This window comes from Euprymna scolopes, chromosome 9 (genome assembly GCF_053919585.1).
Source record: "Euprymna scolopes isolate OS-2025 chromosome 9, ASM5391958v1, whole genome shotgun sequence".
Lineage (NCBI taxonomy): Eukaryota > Metazoa > Mollusca > Cephalopoda > Sepiida > Sepiolidae > Euprymna > Euprymna scolopes.
Window position 1 is genome coordinate 82,428,680 of NC_136490.1, and position 19,779 is coordinate 82,448,458.

Below are 19,779 nucleotides of genomic sequence, written 5' to 3' on the forward strand. Positions count from 1 at the left end.
CTGGCTCCCTATTCTTGTGCCCATCAACATCCAGCTATCTGTTTCAATTCCCACCAGCATCTGGCTCTCTGTTTCAATTTCCACCAGCATCTAGCTCCTTATTCTTGTGCCCATCAACATCCTGCTCTCTGTTTCAATTTCCACCAGCATCTGGCTCCCTATTCTTGTGCCCATCAACATTCTGCTCTCTCTTTAAATTCCCACCAGCATCTTTCCGCCTGTTCTTGTGCCCATCAATATCCAGCTCTCTGTTTCAATTCCCACCAGCATCTGGCTTCCTATTCTTGTGCCCATCACCATCCAGCTCTCTGTTTCAATTTCTACCAGCATCTGGCTTCATATTCTTGTGCCCATAAACATCCAGCTCTGTGTTACAATACCAACCATAATCTGGCTCTCTGTTTCAATTCCCGTCAGCATCTGGCTCCCTATTCTTGTGCCCATCAACATCCAGCTCTCTGTTTCAATTCCCACCATCATCTGGCTTCCTATTCTTGTGCCCATCAACATCCAGCTCTCTGTTTCAATTCCATCCAGCATCTGGGTCCCTATTTTTGTGCCCATCAACATCCAGCTCTCTGTTTCAATTCCCACTATCATCTGGCTCCCTATTCTTGTGCCCATCAACATCCAGCTCTCCGTTTGAATTCCCACCAGCATCTGGCTCCCTATTCTTGTGCCCATAAACATCCTGCTCTCTGTTTCAATTTCCACCATCATCTTGGTCCCTATTCTTGTGCCCATCAACATCCAGCTCTCTGTTTCAATTCCCACCAGCATCTGGCTCCCTATTCTTGTGCCCAGCAACATCCAGCTCTCTCTTTCAATTCCCACCATCATCTGGCTCCCTATTCTTGTGCCCATCAACATCCAGCTCTCTGTTTCAATTCCCACCAGCATCTGCCTCCCTGTTCTTGTGCCCATCAACATCCTGCTCTCTGTTACAATACCCACCATCATCTGGCTCTCTGTTTCAATTCCCACCAGCATCTTGCTCCCTATTCTTTTGCCCATTCAACATCCAGCTCTCTGTTTCAATTCCCACCTGCATCTGGCTCCCTATTCTTGTGCCCATCAACATCCAGCTCTGTTTATATTCCCACCAGTATCCGGCTCCCTACTCTTGTGCCCATCAGCATCCAGCTCTCTGTTTCAATTCCTACCAGCATCTGGCTCCCTATTCTTGTGCCCATCAACATCCAGCTCTCTGTTTCAATTTCCACGTGCATCTGGCTCCCTATTCTTGTGCCCATCAACATCCAGCTCTCTGTTTCAATTTCCACCAGCGTCGTGCTCCCTATTTTTGTGCCCATCAACATCCTGCTCTCTTTTTCAATTTCCACCTGCATCTGGCTCCTATTATTGTGCCCATCAACATCCAGCTCTCTGTTTCAATTCCCACCAGGATCTGGCTCCCTATTCTTGTGCCCATCAACATCCTGCTCTCTGTTTCAATTGCCACCATCATCTGGCTCCCTATTCTTCTGCCCATCAACATCCAGTTCTCTGTTTCAATTCCCACCAGCATCTGGCTCCCTGTTCTTGTGCCCATCAACATCCAGCTCTCTGTTTGAATTCCCACCATCATCCAGCTCTCTGTTTCAATTCCCGCCTGCATCTGGCTCCCTATTCTTGTGCCCATCAACATCCAGCTCTCTGTTTCAATTCCCACCTGCATCTGGCTCCCTATTCTTGTGCCCATCAACATCCAGCGCTCTGTTTCAATTCCCACTATCAACTGGCTCTCTGTTTCAATTCCCACCAGTATCTGGCTCCCTATTCTTGTGCCCATCAACATCCAGCTCTCTGTTTCAATTCCCACCTGCATCTGGCTCCCTATTCTTGTGCCCATCAACATCCAGCTCTCTGTTTCAATTCCCACCAGCATCTTGCTCCCTATTCTTGTGCCCATCAACAACCAGCTCTCTGTGTCAATTTCCACCTGCATCTGGCTCCCTATTCTTGTGCCCATCAACATCCTGCTCTCTGTTTCAATTCCCACCATCATCTGGCTCCCTATTCTTGTGCCCATCAACATCCAGCTCTCTATTTCAATTCCCACCATCATCTGGCTCCCTATTCTTGTGCCCATCAACATCCAGCTCTCTGTTTCAATTCCCTCCAGCATCTGGCTCCCTATTCTTTTGCCTATCAACATCCAGCTCTCTGTTTCAATTCCCACCAGCATCTGGCTCCCTATTCTTGTACCCATCAACATCCAGCTCTCGGTGTCAATTCCCACCAGCATCTGGCTCCCTATTCTTGTGCCCATCAACATTCTGCTCTCTGTTTCAATTCCCACCAGCGTCTGGCTCCCTATTCTTGTGCCCATCAATGTCCAGCTCTCTGTTTCAATTGCCACCAGCATCTGGCTCCCTATTCTTGTGCCCATCAACATCCAGCTATCTGTTTCAATTCCCACCAGCATCTGGCTCTCTGTTTCAATTTCCACCATCATCTGGCTCCCTATTCTTGTGCCCAGCAACATCCAGCTCTCTGTTTCAATTCCCACCATCATCTGGCTCCCTATTCTTGTGCCGATCAACATCCAGCTCTCTGTTTCAATTCCCACCAGCATCTGCCTCCCTGTTCTTGTGCCCATCAGCATCCTGCTCTCTGTTACAATACCAACCATCATCTGGCTCTCTGTTTCAATTCCCACCAGCATCTTGCTCCCTATTCTTTTCCCCATTCAACATCCAGCTCTCTGTTTCAATTCCCACCTGCATCTGGCTCCCTATTCTTGTGCCCATCAACATCCAGCTCTGTTTATATTCCCACCAGTATCCGGCTCCCTATTCTTGTGCCCATCAACATCCTGCTCTCTGTTTCAATTTCCACCAGCATCTTGCTCCCTATTCTTGTGCCCATCAACATCCTGCTTTCTGTTTCAATTTCCACCTGCATCTGGCTCCTTATTCTTGTGCCCATCAACATCCAGCTCTCTGTTTCAATTCCCACCAGCGTCTGGCTCCCTATTTTTGTGCCCATCAACATCCTGCTCTCTTTTTCAATTTCCACCTGCATCTGGCTCCTATTATTGTGCCCATCAACATCAAGCTCTCTGTTTCAATTCCCACCAGGATCTGGCTCCCTATTCTTGTGCCCATCAACATCCTGCTCTCTGTTTCAATTGCCACCATCATCTGGCTCCTTATTCTTCTGCCCATCAACATCCAGTTCTCTGTTTCATTTCCCACCAGCATCTGGCTCCCTATTCTTGTGCCCATCAACATCCAGCTCTCTGTTTGAATTCCCACCATCATCCAGCTCTCTGTTTCAATTCCCGCCTGCATCTGGCTCCCTATTCTTGTGCCCATCAACATCCAGCTCTCTGTTTCAATTCCCACCTGCATATGGCTCCCTATTCTTGTGCCCATCAACATCCAGCTCTCTGTTTCAATTCCCACTATCAACTGGCTCTCTGTTTCAATTCCCACCAGCATCTGGCTCCCTATTCTTGTGCCCATCAACATCCAGCTCTCTGTTTCAATTCCCACCATCATCTGGCTCTCAGTTTCAATTCCCGCCTGCATCTGGCTTCCTATGCTTTTGCCCATCAACATCCAGCTCTCTGTTTCAATTCCCACCAGCATCTGGCTCCCTATTCTTGTGCCCATCAACAACCAGCTCTCTGTTTCAATTTCCACCTGCATCTGGCTCCCTATTCTTGTGCCCATCAACATCCTGCTCTCTGTTTCAATTCCCACCTGCATCTGGCTCCCTATTCTTGTGCCCATCAACATCCTGCTCTCTGTTTCAATTCCCACCATCATCTGGCTCCCTATTCTTGTGCCCATACACATCCAGCTCTCTATTTCAATTCCAACCAGCATCTGGCTCCCTATTCTTGTGCCTATAAACATCCAGCTCTCTGTTTCAATTCCCTCCAGCATCTGGCTCCCTATTCTTGTGCCTATCAACATCCAGCTCTCTGTTTCAATTCCCACCAGCATCTGGCTCCCTATTCTTGTACCCATCAACATCCAGCTCTCGGTGTCAATTCCCACCAGCATCTGGCTCCCTATTCTTGTGCCCATCAACATCCTGCTCTCTGTTTCAATTGCCAACAGAGTCTGGCTCCCTATTCTTGTGCCCATCAACATCCAGCTCTCTGTTTCAATTCCCACCAGCATCTGGCTCCCTATTCTTGTGCCCATCAACATTCTGCTCTCTGTTTCAATTCCCACCAGCGTCTGGCTCCCTATTCTTGTGCCCATCAATGTCCAGCTCTCTGTTTCAATTGCCACCAGCATCTGGCTCCCTATTCTTGTGCCTATCAACATCCAGCTATCTGTTTCAATTCCCACCAGCATCTGGCTCTCTGTTTCAATTGCCACCAGTATCTAGCTCCCTATTCTTTTGCCCATCAACATCCTGCTCTCTGTTTCAATTTCCACCAGCATCTGGCTCCCTATTCTTGTGCCCATCAACATTCTGCTCTCTCTTTTAATTCCCACCAGCATCTTTCCCCCTATTCTTGTGCCCATCAATATCCAGCTCTCTGTTTCAATTCCCACCAGCATCTGGCTTCCTATTCTTGTGCCCATCAACATCCAGCTCTCTGTTTCAATTCCTACCAGCATCTGGCTTCATATTCTTGTGCCAATAAACATCCAGCTCTGTGTTTCAATACCAACCATAATCTGGCTCTCTGTTTCAATTGCTACCAGCATCTGGCTCCCTATTCTTGTGCCCATCAACATCCAGCTCTCTGTTTCAATTCCCACCATCATCTGGCTTCCTATTCTTGTGACCATCAACATCCAGCTCTCTGTTTCAATTCCCACCAGCATCTGGCTCCCTATTCTTGTGCCCATCAACATCCATCTCTCTGTTTCAATTCCCACGATCATCTGGCTCCCTATTCTTGTGCCCATCAACATCCAGCTCTCCGTTTGAATTCCCACCAGCATCTGGCTCCCTATTCTTGTGCCCATAAACATCCTGCTCTCTGTTTCAATTGTTACCATCATCTGGCTCCCTATTCTTGTGCCCATCAACATCCAGCTCTCTGTTTCAATTCCCACCATCATCTGGCTCCCTATGCTTGTGCCCAGCAACATCCAGCTCTCTGTTTCAATTCCCACCATCATCTGGCTCCCTATTCTTCTGCCCATCAACATCCAGCTCTCTGTTTCAATTCCCACCAGCATCTGCCTCCCTGTTCTTGTGCCCATCAACATCCTGCTCTCTGTTACAATACCCACCATCATCTGGCTCTCGGTTTCAATTTCCACCAGCATCTTGCTCCCTATTCTTTTGCCCATTCAACATCCAGCTCTCTGTTTCAATTCCCACCTGCATCTGGCTCCCTATTCTTGTGCCCATCAACATCCAGCTCTGTTTATATTCCCACCAGTATCCGGCTCCCTATTCTTGTGCCCATCAACATCCTGCTCTCTGTTTCAATTTCCACCAGCATCTTGCTCCCTATTCTTGTGCCCATCAACATCCTGCTCTCTGTTTCAATTTCCACCTGCATCTGGCTCCCTATTCTTGTGCCCATCAACATCCAGCTCTCTGTTTCAATTCCTACCAGCATCTGGCTCCCTATTCTTGTGCCCATCAACATTCAGCTCTCTGTTTCAATTTCCACGTGCATCTGGCTCCCTATTCTTGTGCCCATCAACATCCAGCTCTCTGTTTCAATTCCCACCTGCATCTGGCTCCCTATTCTTGTGCCCATCAACATCCAGCTCTCTGTTTCAATTCCCACTATCAACTGGCTCTCTGTTTCAATTCCCACCAGCATCTGGCTCCCTATTCTTGTGCCCATCAACATCCAGCTCTCTGTTTCAATTCCCACCATCATCTGGCTCTCAGTTTCAATTCCCGCCTGCATCTGGCTCCCTATTCTTGTGCCCATCAACATCCAGCTCTCTGTTTCAATTCCCACCAGCATCTGGCTCCCTATTCTTGTGCCCATCAACAACCAGCTCTCTGTTTTAATTTCCACCTGCATCTGGCTCCCTATTCTTGTGCCCATCAACATCCTGCTCTCTGTTTCAATTCCCACCAGCATCTGGCTCCCTATTCTTGTTCCCATCAACATCCAGCTCTCTGTTTCAATTCCCTCCAGCATCTGGCTCCCTATTCTTGTGCCTATCAACATCCAGCTCTCTGTTTCAATTCCCACCAGCATTTAGCTCCCTATTCTTGTACCCATCAACATCCAGCTCTCGGTGTCAATTCCCACCAGCATCTGGCTCCCTATTCTTGTGCCCATCAACATCCTTCTCTCTGTTTCAATTGCCAACAGCATCTGGCTCCCTATTCTTGTGCCCATCAACATCCAGCTCTCTGTTTCAATTCCCAACAGCATCTGGCTCCCTAGTCTTGTGCCCATCAACATCTTGCTCTCTGTTTCAATTCCCACCAGCATCTGGCTCCCTATTCTTGTGCCCATCAACATCCTGCTCTCTGTTTCAGTTGCCACCATCATCTGGCTCCCTATTCTTGTGCCCATCAACATCCATCTCTCTGTTTCAATTCCCACCAGCATCTGGCTCCCAATTCTTGTGCCCATCAACATCCAGCTCTCTGTTTGAATTCCCACCATCATCCAGCTCTCTGTTTCAATTCTCGCCTGCATCTGGCTCCCTATTCTTGTGCCCATCCACATCCTGCTCTCTGTTTCAATTCCCAGCAGCATCTGGCTCCCTATTCTTGTGCCCATCAACATCCAGCTCTCTGTTTCAATTCCCACTATCATCTGGCTCTTTGTTTCAATTTCCACCAGCATCCGGCTCCCTATTCTTGTGCCCATCAACATCCAACTCTCTGTTTTAATTCCCGCCTGCATCTGGCTCCCTATTCTTGTGCCCATCAACATCCAGCTCTCTGTTTCATTGATCGTCGATACGATTCCTGCAACTTGTGGCCTCTAATCACACCTCAAATATGATCATGTCAATCGCCATGCGATGTTATTTCATCCAGTTTCCACATTTCCAGTCTTTCCCAGCTTCCTGTCCATCCAGTTTCCACCATTGCCCAGACATAGCATTTGCAGTTTTTCAACTTTCCTCTTTCCAGAATATTTATCATTTGATTTCCTCGAATGTTTCAACATTCTCTTCGCGTATTCATGGTTGAATAAATGTGTTTCTTTCTGTTCATCTGCATTTGTCCTTTTTACTTTGTCTTTTTTTGCCTGTGTCTATTTTCTTAGTTACACGATCGATTGACACCCAACGAATCCGGTTCTTTATAATCAAATAATGATGACATAATTTCACATTTTGGTTACAGAAAATTATTTGAAATTAATACCAGATTACTTTTTCTATACATGACAAACTAATATATAAAAAAATGTGCTCAATTTTATAGATAAGATTTTTGAAATTTGTAATTGAGAACATGTTAAGTCTCGAAAAACGCTTTTCTCCCAAATAAATTCCTACAATATTCATTTTTCTATTTGATGAATGTTTACTTTACATTAATTACTAGATTTTTTACATATGCCACATGAAATATTTTGATGTAAAAATTTCAGTTCAACTCGTATTCCATGTTTTTATTTATCAGCTTTGCATCTACAAACTGATGTGGCAGGTGCAACATTTATGGCGGCCGGGAGTTCAGCCCCCGAACTGGCTACATCTCTGATTGGAGTTTTTGTTGCAAAGGTTAGTATTTTTATACAGATTATTTTTACTTTTATACTTAACTACTTTTTGTTTTCGATTTATATACTTCTTCCACATTTTAGATACTTTCTAAACTAAAAAACAAATTTTAGTATGAAATTTTACTCAAATACATTTATTTCTATTTTATGATTTCTATATTTTCATGTGAGTATAATCGTTGTTTTGGGAAAACTTAAGGGAAAACCAAGCACATTGTGTGTTTCAAATAGATCAATACAAGTACCAGTTGACTAAGTGTATGGATAAGGTTATAAATGCATGGACTAGTATAAAGAATGAAGTGATTGTGGATCAGAAAAAAATGGTATGAACTTTTTGGGGGTCAATGACTTCAATGACTTGTGATTGCCAGAGTTGAAAGAAGAAAGAAAGGAGTGAAAGTAAATGGAAAAAAAAAGAAAAAAAAGAAATTATGAGGTTTTCAATATTTTGCTCTCTCTCTCTCTCTCTCTCTCTCTCTCTCTCTCTCTCTCTCTCTCTCTCTCTCTCTCTCTCTCCTGCACAGTCCTTCATGTTCTATTCATTTAAACCAAATAATGGGTTGGAGATCTTTTGTTTTTCCTTTAGCCACAACTCAATTAGAGCTGCTCATTAATATATGGTGTCGAAGTCATGACATATGTGTTCACTGTGAGAAACTGCTAATAAATGCATATTCTCAAACCTCATCCTCTGTTTTTTTCTGTATTTCCTGATAAAATGGAGATGATGTACAGGTGGATAAATGATTAATAAAACTATGGAATTGATAAACAGATCATGATCATTTACAGACTAATACTACTGGGAAAAGAATAAAACTATTGGTGTAACGTTACTTAACGTATTGACATGTAAACACCCGGGACCCAACACGTCGTAGCAGAGTAGTTTGCAAGGAACATAGGACAAGTAATAACTCAACTCCTATATTTTTGTAACAACGACATTTATTTCCTGGTACTGAATAAACCGTGATCGTGCTCCTTCTCTCTGATTTCTGTCCTCATGAACGTCATCCATATCTCTAGCTTAATCGTTTTCTCAAAAATTCCATGAGCAAAGCTTCTTTCCTAAAGATGCCTGTATGTGGAGCACAATATCGTGGGGCTGCTTTCCAGCTGATTATAACATGGTCGTTATCAAGTCCAATGTAAACAACATTATTTGATAAGTGGTGACTCCCCTGTATAAAAAAAAGTGATAGCATTTTGAAATGAGAAAAGATCTGAAACTTTCATGACATCTTGTTACCTTCCCACATGTCACCAATCCAGGCCTGTTACCAAAGTCATTCCAAAGGAGGAAGGATTGTCCATAAAGTTATTATACCCCTCCTCAACCTACTAGTATAAGTGCTTTTTTATGACTATCTGCAGGATTTTTATCTTCTTTATTATTTTTTGTTTTGACGCTTTTCTCTTTTGTAAGCACTTGACAAGCTAATGGGATTTTTTTCTCTGTTAATTTATCAAAAATCAATGAATAAACAGATTGCAATAAACTGTGTTCAGTATTCGTCCATTTTAAAAGGTAATTTATTTTTTAACACTTTACTTTATTAGAATCAAGAATCACACACACACCCGCGCGCACCCACACACATACACACACTAGAAAAATACCCATCCCAGGATAGGTAAAACTTAATTTCTTTAAACAGAACACTTTTACGCTAATTTTTTCCTTATTATGAAGATTAAAATCTATAATAAACTTAATGTCTAAAATCCTTAATACAATTTTGATCAAATTTATGACTTTAAGGTCAACGGGTCTTGAGAAAAAATTGAAATTCAAAGTAGATTTCTTAATTGGTGTCGAATAACTATGGATAAAATACAATGAAAATCTGATTTAAGTTTTCATATTAGAAGTTGTGTCTATATTATGCCCCATAACTTTAAAATACTTCAAAGAAACTGAGATTTTGTGAATATTTATTAATTGATATCTTATGTCTTCACAAAAATGAAAGGTATCTTAATTTTCATGAAGGGCTTCCATCTTTGCAAAAAATTAAATTAAATTAAATATAGCCCATATTACAACCCCTTGGGCCTAGCAGCTGTGTTCCAAAATTCATAATGATTGGTTAATTAGTTTAGGAGTGAATCTTATACAAGCAAAAATATAAATGTATACACATACCTAACTTTATATATTCGTGGTTTCATCCATTTGAGCAAGATTTTTATAAGTTAATTTTGGCATGGAAAGATAAATTTTAGGATGAATGGATATATCTTTAAACAGACAAACAAAACCCAAACTTCCCTCTATTTCTATTATATCATTTCAACTAAACAAAGATGATTTTACTAGTTTGTGTTTATGCCTAAGATAGGGTAGAGTAGATTAGGAATAGGGATATTTTCGACAATCAAAATTGAGTATGAGAGAGTAGTTTACAACCTGAGATGTATGCAATGTTATATGGTCTCTAGAATCCCTACCTCCCAAAAGTTGCTTAATAGTCTTCAACATGTCTATGTAGGTTTGAACATGAGCCAATTGAACTACATACTTATCATTATGTGGGTGATGAAAAATAGAAAATGGATTTCAATCACATGACTCCTAAAGAGCAATATGATTGGAAATCAGAATAGGTAATTAATGTCTAAAATTAGGCCAATGAAGCACTTTCTAATAAGAAGGTAGAATTAGGCAAATCTTGTAATCAATGAGTTAAAATGTTTCTGCGATTAAATAAGTTCTTGTTGCAGTGTGTTGAATCACCACCTCATTTAGTGAACAATGGCTATGCTCGATGGAAGAAACAGTTACATGACTGACACATCATGAGCATGCATGCTAAAAACGCCCTTTTGTTTTAATCACAAACGAGAGAAGAGAAACATTAAATTTAACTTTTCACAATCAAACAAAAACAGTAGACATTTAATTCTGAACTGAAATTAATCTAGACACTAAATATGTGAAACTCTTTTGGTTGGAAATTAATTTTAGTATAGTCACCAAGAGCGTTCCTGTTATATCAACATTCTTCCATAAAGAAAGCACTTCCTCAGCAAAAATTTCCAATCTGGCTAAGGATTTTTATTCTTGGCCTCTAAAATCAACAGATTAGACCATTCCTGTAATGATCCGGCCTCTGTTGATTTTGCAGTGGGAGTTTAATTCTATGTAGTTCTAGGAGGTCCAGTCCTTGCCTTCTCTCTTTTAAAAGGGGTTTATTGTTAACCACCTTAGGTGCCTATACCGGGGAATGCTGATGGGGTTTCCCAGGCACTTTTTGCAGGTCAGAGTGCCTCCCCCTGAGAGCGCTAACTTCTCTATTCCACTTTCCGACCTTGGTGTCACAGTTCTTGGAGTGGAAGAGAACTAAACAATTCCAAGCCAGCTAGGGAATAGGAAGTAAAGTCGTTCAAGCCCAGCAGTCGAAGGATCTCAACAACAGTAACAAACTACTACCACAAACTACTACCACAAACTACTACTGCCTACCTCCCTTCTGAGACTACCCTCTACAACCAGTGAATAGCACCTCCCACAGCTGCCAGCACTTCCTGCAGCCTCTAGCGCCTACTGCAGCTCTCAGTGCCTTCTACAACCTCTAGGTTCCAGAACCTGTTGACATCTGACCATCTATTTCAGTGCCCAGTGACATCCAGCTGGTCTGTTCCAGAGCCCACTGATATCCAGTTGTTTGTTTCAGTACCCACTGATGTCCAGTTGCCCTGTTCCAGTGCCTACTGACATCTGGTTACCTATTCCAGTACCCACTGACATCTGGCTGCTTGCTCCAGTACCAATTAACCTCTAGCTGTCTGTTCCAGAGCCTAGTTATCCTTTCCAGTGTTTGCTACCATTCAACCATCTGCTCTCCATTCCAGAGCTCACTGACATCCAGCAGCTGTTCCAGAGTCCAATGATGTCTATCAGCCAGTTTCCAATGACTGATCCTGTCTCACTTTAATTGATCTTGATTATATGATCTTCATTACCTATAAATTTACTGTAAGATTTGCGTTTTAAGCAAGCTGGTTTTCCAATCCGACAGCGTGTCGCCATGAACGAGTGTAAACAAATAATGGCGATTCACCTGTCCTTTTATAAGGGGGATAACTCCACTTATGCAAAGTCTGAGCGAAAGGGAGATAACTCCTTTCTGACCTCTACATGCCCCTCCCCTCGTGACCACAAAAGCAAGTTGTTGTGGTCATCTTTTATGTGGAGAAATACTCGTGCGATTTCCCCCACATTTGCGGCGACAAACCCCTTGGGGCTCTCGTCCTCCGACTTGACGGTTCCCTTAACGGAGGAGGACTGTATTTTTGGGTATCTCCTCCCGTGGTATCTTCCACTTCCATTTCTTCCTCATGCTCGCTTGGGGATTCTGTGTCGGCGTGTTGTTCCACCTCCATTGCCTCCTCCGGAGGTTGTTCCTGTGGGGTCTCCACATTTATAGGTGGGTTCGGGATTTCTTGTCTGATGTTACGAGGGCCATCCACTACCGGGTGTATTCTGCGGAGAAACCGACGGTTGCGCAATGTCACTCGATTGCTTCCATCGACCCGGACTTGGTACTGTCGGTACCCCTGGGTCTCCACGATTCTCCCCGTCTTTGTCCATCGACGTGGGTGGTTCCCGTCCTGGTTCTGGATCTGGACGTAATCTCCTACCTGGAGTTCCCGGAGTGGGTGACAATGTTGGTTGTAATACTGCTCGTTCCTCATGTGTCTTTTGGCCATTGCCACTTCCCTTAGATTGCCTATTTCTGTCCACTGTTTTCGAACCTGGTATTTGTCCCGCAGGACAGGAAGGTGGTCTTTAATGACCCGACCATACAGCATCATGGCTGGGGACATGTCCAGATCTTGGACAGGCATGTTCCTATGGGTCAGTAGTGCTCAGGCCGCCCGATCATGGCACAGGCGTCCATAACTGTCCGCCAGTATATGTCTCGCGGTTTTGACGGCTAACTCTGCACGGCCGTTGCCTTGGGCATAATGCGCTGATGAGGTACGTTTCCTCAAAAAGGAGTCATATTCCTGGGATTCAAATGGTGGTCCACCATCCGACGAAATTTCTTCCGGTACGCCGTAGGTACAGAACCAAGTCCTCAAGGTATTGCACACCGTCTTGACTCTTCCTGACGTCATTAGGGCCACTTCAACCCATCCTGTATACCTGTCTGCGTATACCATAAAGTGTCTACCCTGCATCTGGACGAAGTCAACCACCACTTGTTGGAATGGAAATTCCGGGTCTGCTGGGGACATCAAGGGTTCCCTGGGCTAAGATGGTGTGATTTCATTGCACGTGCGGCACTGGGCTCTTGTTTGCCTGATGTTAGTATCCAACTCTGGCCAGAATAGTCGTTGTCTCGCATTCGCCAGCATTCCGTTCACACCCTGATGAGCGGAATGAAGAGATTCCAATACCTCTGCATGGAGTTGTCGAGGTATTAGGATTTTGTTCCCCTTGATGATCACTTCTTCCAGGCAATATAACTCCTCACGCATAGGCCAGAAGACTCGAACTACGGTTGGGATATTGTTACGTGACTGGGGGAAGCCATTTTGAATCAGTTCTTTCAAAGTCCTGCATTCTTCGTCTGTGGCTGCCGCAACCACAATCCTTTCTCATGTGATGGCTCTTAACGTAGTATCATTCTTGTACCTCGATGTGAAGGTGGCTTTGACTGCGGTGTCAATGGATTGGTCCTGGTCTCTTGGTGGGGTGCCCGCTGGGTACCGAGATGCACAGTCAGGGGCCAAGTTGAGTTTTCCCGGTTGATGTTTTATCTGGAATTTATACATGAGTAACTTTTCCTTGAAGTTTAACAGGCGTGGGTTTTTTATATTCTCCAGGGCTCGGTCTGAAAATATCTTTATGAGCGATAAGTGATCCACTGTAATCACCAAGTCTGAGCATCCGAGTATGAACATGCGGCATGATTCCAACCCATAGATCAGAGCCAAGGCTTCACCTTCCACTGGTGCATATCGTGATTCCGCGTCGTTGGTAAAATGGGATCCCACCAGGATGAGTTTCCAATGGCCATCCCCACAACTCATGTTTAATTCCCCCTCACATCTACAGTGCTTTTGAAACAGAAAATACGATATCCCTGTTTTGCTGTAGTCTGTCGCGAGTCCTGTTGCTCTGTTCATTTCAAACGTTTGGATGCCTTTTTCAATTCTTTTACTATTATTTTTTTCGATTCTTGGAATATCTGTTCCAATGTCTCATCCCAATAAAATTTCCTGTCCTTTGTTTTCAGCAACTCTCGGAATGGGGCCATAACTTCCGCTTGTGAGAATGCATAGGAGACTTGGTTTACGACTCCGAACCAGGACCTAACCCCAGTAATATTTGTCGGGGTGGGGAAGCTCAGGATGGCTTCAGTCATTCTTCTTGTGGGTTTGACCCCGTTCACTGTTACTTGAAACCCTGCGAACTCTACTTCCATGTCAGCAAAGTGAAACTTGTCTGGGTTAAACACAATCCCTCTATCGGTGCAGTGGTTTATATATTCAATTTTGTGCCAGAATGAGGATTCCATTAAGTTGTCCCACAGGAGACTGTCATCTATAAACCGAGTTTTTCGAGCCATGTCCATGGTGATATCATCAAATCGACGGGTGTAGCCATCTCCTGATCCATGGAATCCTTGAGGGGCTCGACAGTACCTGTATCGATCCCATTCAGTGATGAACGTGGTGGCGTTTCATGCAGCTGGAGACAGCGGTAAACTGTGGTAACCGTTCCACGCATCAAGTACAGTCTTCCTGGTATGTGCAGGTATTACCGAGACCTGATCGAATGGGGACGAAGTGTGGTGCGTCTCCCTCATGGTCGCCTGGTTCAACTTTTGTAAGTCCACCGTCCGCCTTGGGGACCCATCCTTTTTTGGTGTGACCACGATTCTCGAGCACCAAGTAGTTGGTGTGCCTACCGGTACGGGTTCGATTATCCCCAGTGCCACGTCACGGTCTATATCTTGTTTCACCTTTTCCTTCCAATGATGGGGGACAGGTATTGGTGTGTGGATTGCCGTCGGTGTCGCATCTGGGAGGAATTTTATTTCTAAGGGTTTACCCTTCATTACTTGGAGTGGTTGGTGTGGACAGGTATTGAATTCACTGGCCTTGAAATGTTCCTTTAGCCATTGCTCCAATTTTTCTCTGTTAATGTCGGTTGGCTCCAATGGGATTGCTGCTGGTTTCTTCGGAGCTGGTGCTCTGCGCGGGCACCCGCAAGGGGCCGTCTCTTCTGTTTCCGCTGAGCTGCTTTGCGATAATGATGTAGGAAAATTGGATGGCAATAATTTCAGCTCCTCAAGTGCCGTTTGTGATAAGTAGAGCCCGGATGTGTTGTCAGACACATACACTGCCTGTCGTGTTTCTCTTGATCCCACCTTAATATGTAAAAACAGGACCCCCTTGATGTGTAACTAGTTATTTGTTATACCCCTTATCCGATGCGTAGTTGGAACCAAGTACCCATTTGGGTACCCGAGGAGTCCTTGAATCTCGGGGCCAACAGAGCAAGTTTGGGCTCCTGTGTCCACGAAGGCTTGGATGGCGTGGGTGCTCACTTTCATCGGCTTCTTTGGCACCCTTCCAAAGGTCGCATGGCACTTGTTCATTACAGTTACCTCTGCTGTAACTGAGGGGGGCGGTTCTGGGGCGCCCACCTGGAACTGTTTCCCATTCCACTCAAGGTGAGGAATGTTTGCCAGTTGTCTCTCATTGTGTCTGTGAGTAGGGGCTTTATCCGTGGTGCAAAACATGAACGACTCCCCGCTTTTTATAGCCTCCGTTTTGGATCTATTAATTTTCTGGCACACCTTTTTAATGTGCCCTACTATTCCACAAAAGTGGCACTTGAGTCCCACTGCTGGGCAATCTTTCCGGTTCATCGATCCACCTCGGTGCGATGTTTTTCCGCAACCGTTGCAAGGTTTGGTGTCCCGTGGGGTCGACAGGGCCTTTGCCTCATGCATTTGTTGTACTTGATTCGACCTTTGTACCCCAGACATCACGAGAGGTTGTGTGGTATCGGAAAAGTGTGGAGTTGCCTCGTCTGTTGCCTCCAGGCAAACCAACCGTGAAAACTTTAGATCCAAGGTAGGAAGTGTAGCTGCCTCTGCCAGTACCCTTCTCTGGTGTTCGATATTTCTTAACCTTGCCATCATTTGCCCGGCAACCATATCGTCTGAGTAATTAACCTGCTGCCGGCAAGTGGGTTCGTTCGGACACTGAATACGAAATTCACAAAATTTCGCCTGGCCATGTAACTTCGATAAAAAATGGGTCACTGACTCACCCTCATTTTGCTTCATGGAGTGAAACGTTTGTCGGTGGACTTCCTTGTGTAAGCCTCGAACTGCCACCAGCCGTATTTGATGAAGAAGGTACTCCTCTGCCGCATTGTTGAGTCGTTCTGGTCCAATGAGCTCAAACAGTAACCTGTTCGTTTCCGGTGTGCATGCTTCTCGCAGTTCGTTTCGAATTGCAGCTGGATTTTCGAGTCTGCACATCTCCTTGTACCGTGACCAGGTGTCTAAAAAGAGTGCCCATTCGCTATCTGTTGAGTCCAGACCTATAGAAGGTCGCTGCATTCTTTTTGTTTGCGACGTGTTCGCTCGTCCGTGTAAGATGTCCTTCCGTAATTCGATGTTTTCTTTTTGTAACTCGACTAGTTGACGTAATAAGAGAACGTTTTCTTGTTCCATAGTGTAACGATATCTTTAGTTCAATGCTGCGATATAAGTATTTCATGTTTTAAAGTGACAATATGTTCGTAGCGCCATGTAAGATTTGCGTTTTAAGCAAGCTGGTTTTCCAATCTGACAGCATGTCGCCGTGAACGAGTGTAAACAAATAATGGCGATTCACCTGTCCTTTTATAAGGGGGATAACTCCACTTATGCAAAATCTGAGCGAAAGGGAGATAACTCCTTTCTGGCCTCTACATTTACCATTTTTGTATTCTTGGAAAATAAAACATGATATTCATCATCTTTAAATAAAAATCAGTGTCTGTCATTCTTCGTTATATTTTTGTCTTTGTGTCTTGTAGTTGTATGGTTGATTGGCATCTTCACACTGCCTTTCATTCTGCTGCAACATACTTCTGTCTGTTAAGCAAATATACAGGTTATCTTCTACTGAATATTAAAAAATTCTAAAATAATAAAAAAAAAAAATATGAAAAAATCATCCATGAAAAAATGATATGTGCAATTCTGTTTTTGCAGAATTAATGTCTAATTCTGCTGAATAATCTTTCTTTTTGGCATGTATCAAAAGCCCATGAAGCATTTAATTTATCTCCCTTTTTTTCTCCTCGACATTTACAAACATTTTGTTACTTTTTAGTCGTTGGTGAAACAATGAAAGCTTAAAAAAGAAACAGAAAAAAACTTGAGCATTCCAAGTTTTTATCATTTCAACGTTATAGGTGAAGTTTCTCTTCCATTTACTGTTTTATTTAATTACTTTAATACTAAAAATTTTTGTTGCTTTCAGAATGACATTGGCCTAGGAACAGTGGTCGGTTCAGCTGTCTATAATATCCTTTTTGTCATTGGTGTGTGTGCATTATTTGCTGGAACAGTGAGTATTTTTACAGTTTTATTTTGATATTTTTCTCAGACAATTTTATAAAAGTTGCTAATAACACTGGCTAACACATTTTTTGGTGCCCAAGGTTTCTAAGCTGATTTAGACTAATGTGAGCATGCTGATTCCGAAAATCATATTAATTTTTTTTCATCAGGTCAAGTTGTTGAGATATTTGCTATTTTATACCTTTTTTACCTTAAAATAAGGTGTTTTGCCTCACTGTTTTGAACCCATTATCTTCCTTTAAGTTACTCTCAACTAAAAAGTTACTTTCTTCCTAATTTCCTCTTCTGGTTAATCTTTACTTTTTTTTTTGCAACCGCTGGTGACACAGCATGCCTCTTCTTTATTTGCTTCCATCCCCGGCATCAATGGTATGTTTTACTCATATCAACTTCTGAACAATGTGTTTTTTTTCACTTTGTCATGCAATATGACATTTCATGTTCCATTTCTTTATGAACTTATTCAGTCTTTCGATTTTTTTTAACTCCTTCATTTTCTTACCCTTGTTTGTCATTGTTTTTACTTTCTCATACTCGTCATTTTTCTCTTTCAGTTTTTACTTTTTCTCCTGAAATAAATATACCGTGGATTATGTACTAGTCTTCATAATCGTTATTTTTTAGAATAATTTTTCTGACTGTGAAGTGTAGGTGCGTGCGATGCATGTTTCTTGGGCATGTTTCTATATACATTCTAGCTTTATAATTACAATTATAGGTGGTTATTGTGATGTATGTTAATAGATTATGACATCACAAACCTTAAAGAAAAGTCAAATTTGCTATACAACGAGGTATGTAATTGGTAAGAAGTGGACACTGAGTAGTAAATAGGTCTACTGATTATGGGAGGTTTTTTGCTGATTTCTGGGATAAAGTAAGTTTATTCTCTTAATGTTAAGAATTCATTTATAAGTCAGACAGGAAATAATCAAGCTGAATTATTTTACTTTTGTTGCAAATTTTTAGAGCAAAAATTAAGCATGGCTACATCATCTCCTAGAAGACGTTGTTTCAACAATCCAAATGTGTTTTGCTAAACAGGTGACGTTACAAGACAGATGGTTACTTAGTGCACCGACCGAAGGAGGTTCCAGTTCAACAGTATTCCTTGTTGATTCCAGTGTATTCCAGTGTGAACTCAGTGCATATAGATCATGCCCATGCTGTCAAATAAAGGATCATCATAAATTTCTGGGTGGATTTGCTTTAAAAGGTGTATTCTCTAAATGTTAGGCATTCATTTATAAGTCAATCAGGAAATAATTAAGCTGCATTATTTTACTTTCATTGCAGATTTTTTAAGCAAAATTTAAGCACGGCTACATCATCAGGCGACATTGTTTAAACAATCCAAATGTGTTTTGCTATATTTGTTGGGCAATACACATTGCAATCCAACAGGAAATGGATCAGTGAATTTGTGAAGTTTGCTTAACTTGCTTACTTCAAAGTAATGCTGGGTGATCAAGATAAGGCATGGACACCCAATATTGTACGCAAGCAATGTGTTGAGCATTTTTGAAAGTGGACAAAAAAGGATAGAAAGTCCTGCTTTGGTCTTCCAATGGTCTGACATGAACCAAAGAAACATTTTGATGACTGCTATTCCTGTGCAGTCAAAATAAAGGGAATCAACAGGAAAAACAGGAAATCGTTATTTTATCAAAACCTCAAGTTTGCAATTAGGCCAATTCCACAATGCATGAAATTTGTGTTTCAGGGTTTAAAGGCTTACTCAAATTGGAATCGCCTGGTCCTGAAGAAGACCAAGCCTCTGTTTTGTCCACTGACATTAGTGAAGCTACTGTTTCAGATATCGGTTTTCCTCCTTCTTCACCACCACAGCTTTTTTTCTCAAGGAAAACTTAATAATTCGACTAGAGATCTCAAACTTTCCAAAGAATCTTCTAAGCTTTTAGCTTCAAGACTCCAAAAAACATCTACTACAGCCTGGAACTCTCATAATCTTCTATAGAAAACGCCATATTGAATTCTTGCCATATTTCACTCAGGAAAACAACTTAGTATATTGCAACGACATTGCCAGCCTGCTGTGGCAGCTTGGTGTCAAACAGTATTATTCCCCAGATTTTTTATAGACAAAAGTTTAAAATGTGTTCTTCTTCTTTACAATGGCAACTTATATGGATCAGCTCCTCTAGGCCATTCAACAACCCTCAAACAAAAATATGATGAAATCAAATTTGTTCTGGAAAAGATTTCATACAGATAGTACCAGTGGATCATATGTGTTCATTTGAAAATAGTTGGGTTTCTCCTCGGGTTACAATGTGGCTACACAAAATTTCCTTGCTTCTTGTGTTTGTCAGATAGCAGAGCAAAAGCAGAGTACTGAATGAATAAAGATTGGCTTGTGTGCAGTGAACTGATCCCTGGCTCTCTCAATGTTTTGGCTTCTCCTTTGGTGGAGCATTCCAAACTTGTGTTTTCCCCTCTTCACATAAAGCTTGGCATCATGAAACAGTCTTTGAAGGCTCTTGAGAAAGATGGCGACTTTTTAAGAAATAT

At 42.7% G+C, this 19,779-nt stretch overlaps 1 protein-coding gene across 11 annotated transcripts in view; it reads left to right on the forward strand.

The window, feature by feature from the left end:
• The window catches only part of LOC145284732 (putative sodium/potassium/calcium exchanger CG1090), a 554,458-nt gene that overhangs the window by 284,249 nt on the left and 250,430 nt on the right, over nucleotides 1-19,779 (forward strand). For all 11 annotated transcript variants that reach the window (XM_080133667.1, XM_080133673.1, XM_080133671.1 and 8 more), the window contains 2 exons: nucleotides 7,537-7,637; nucleotides 17,147-17,233. In XM_080133667.1, coding sequence (XP_079989793.1) covers nucleotides 7,537-7,637; nucleotides 17,147-17,233 — 188 coding nt within the window. The remainder of the gene's footprint in view (nucleotides 1-7,536; nucleotides 7,638-17,146; nucleotides 17,234-19,779) is intronic.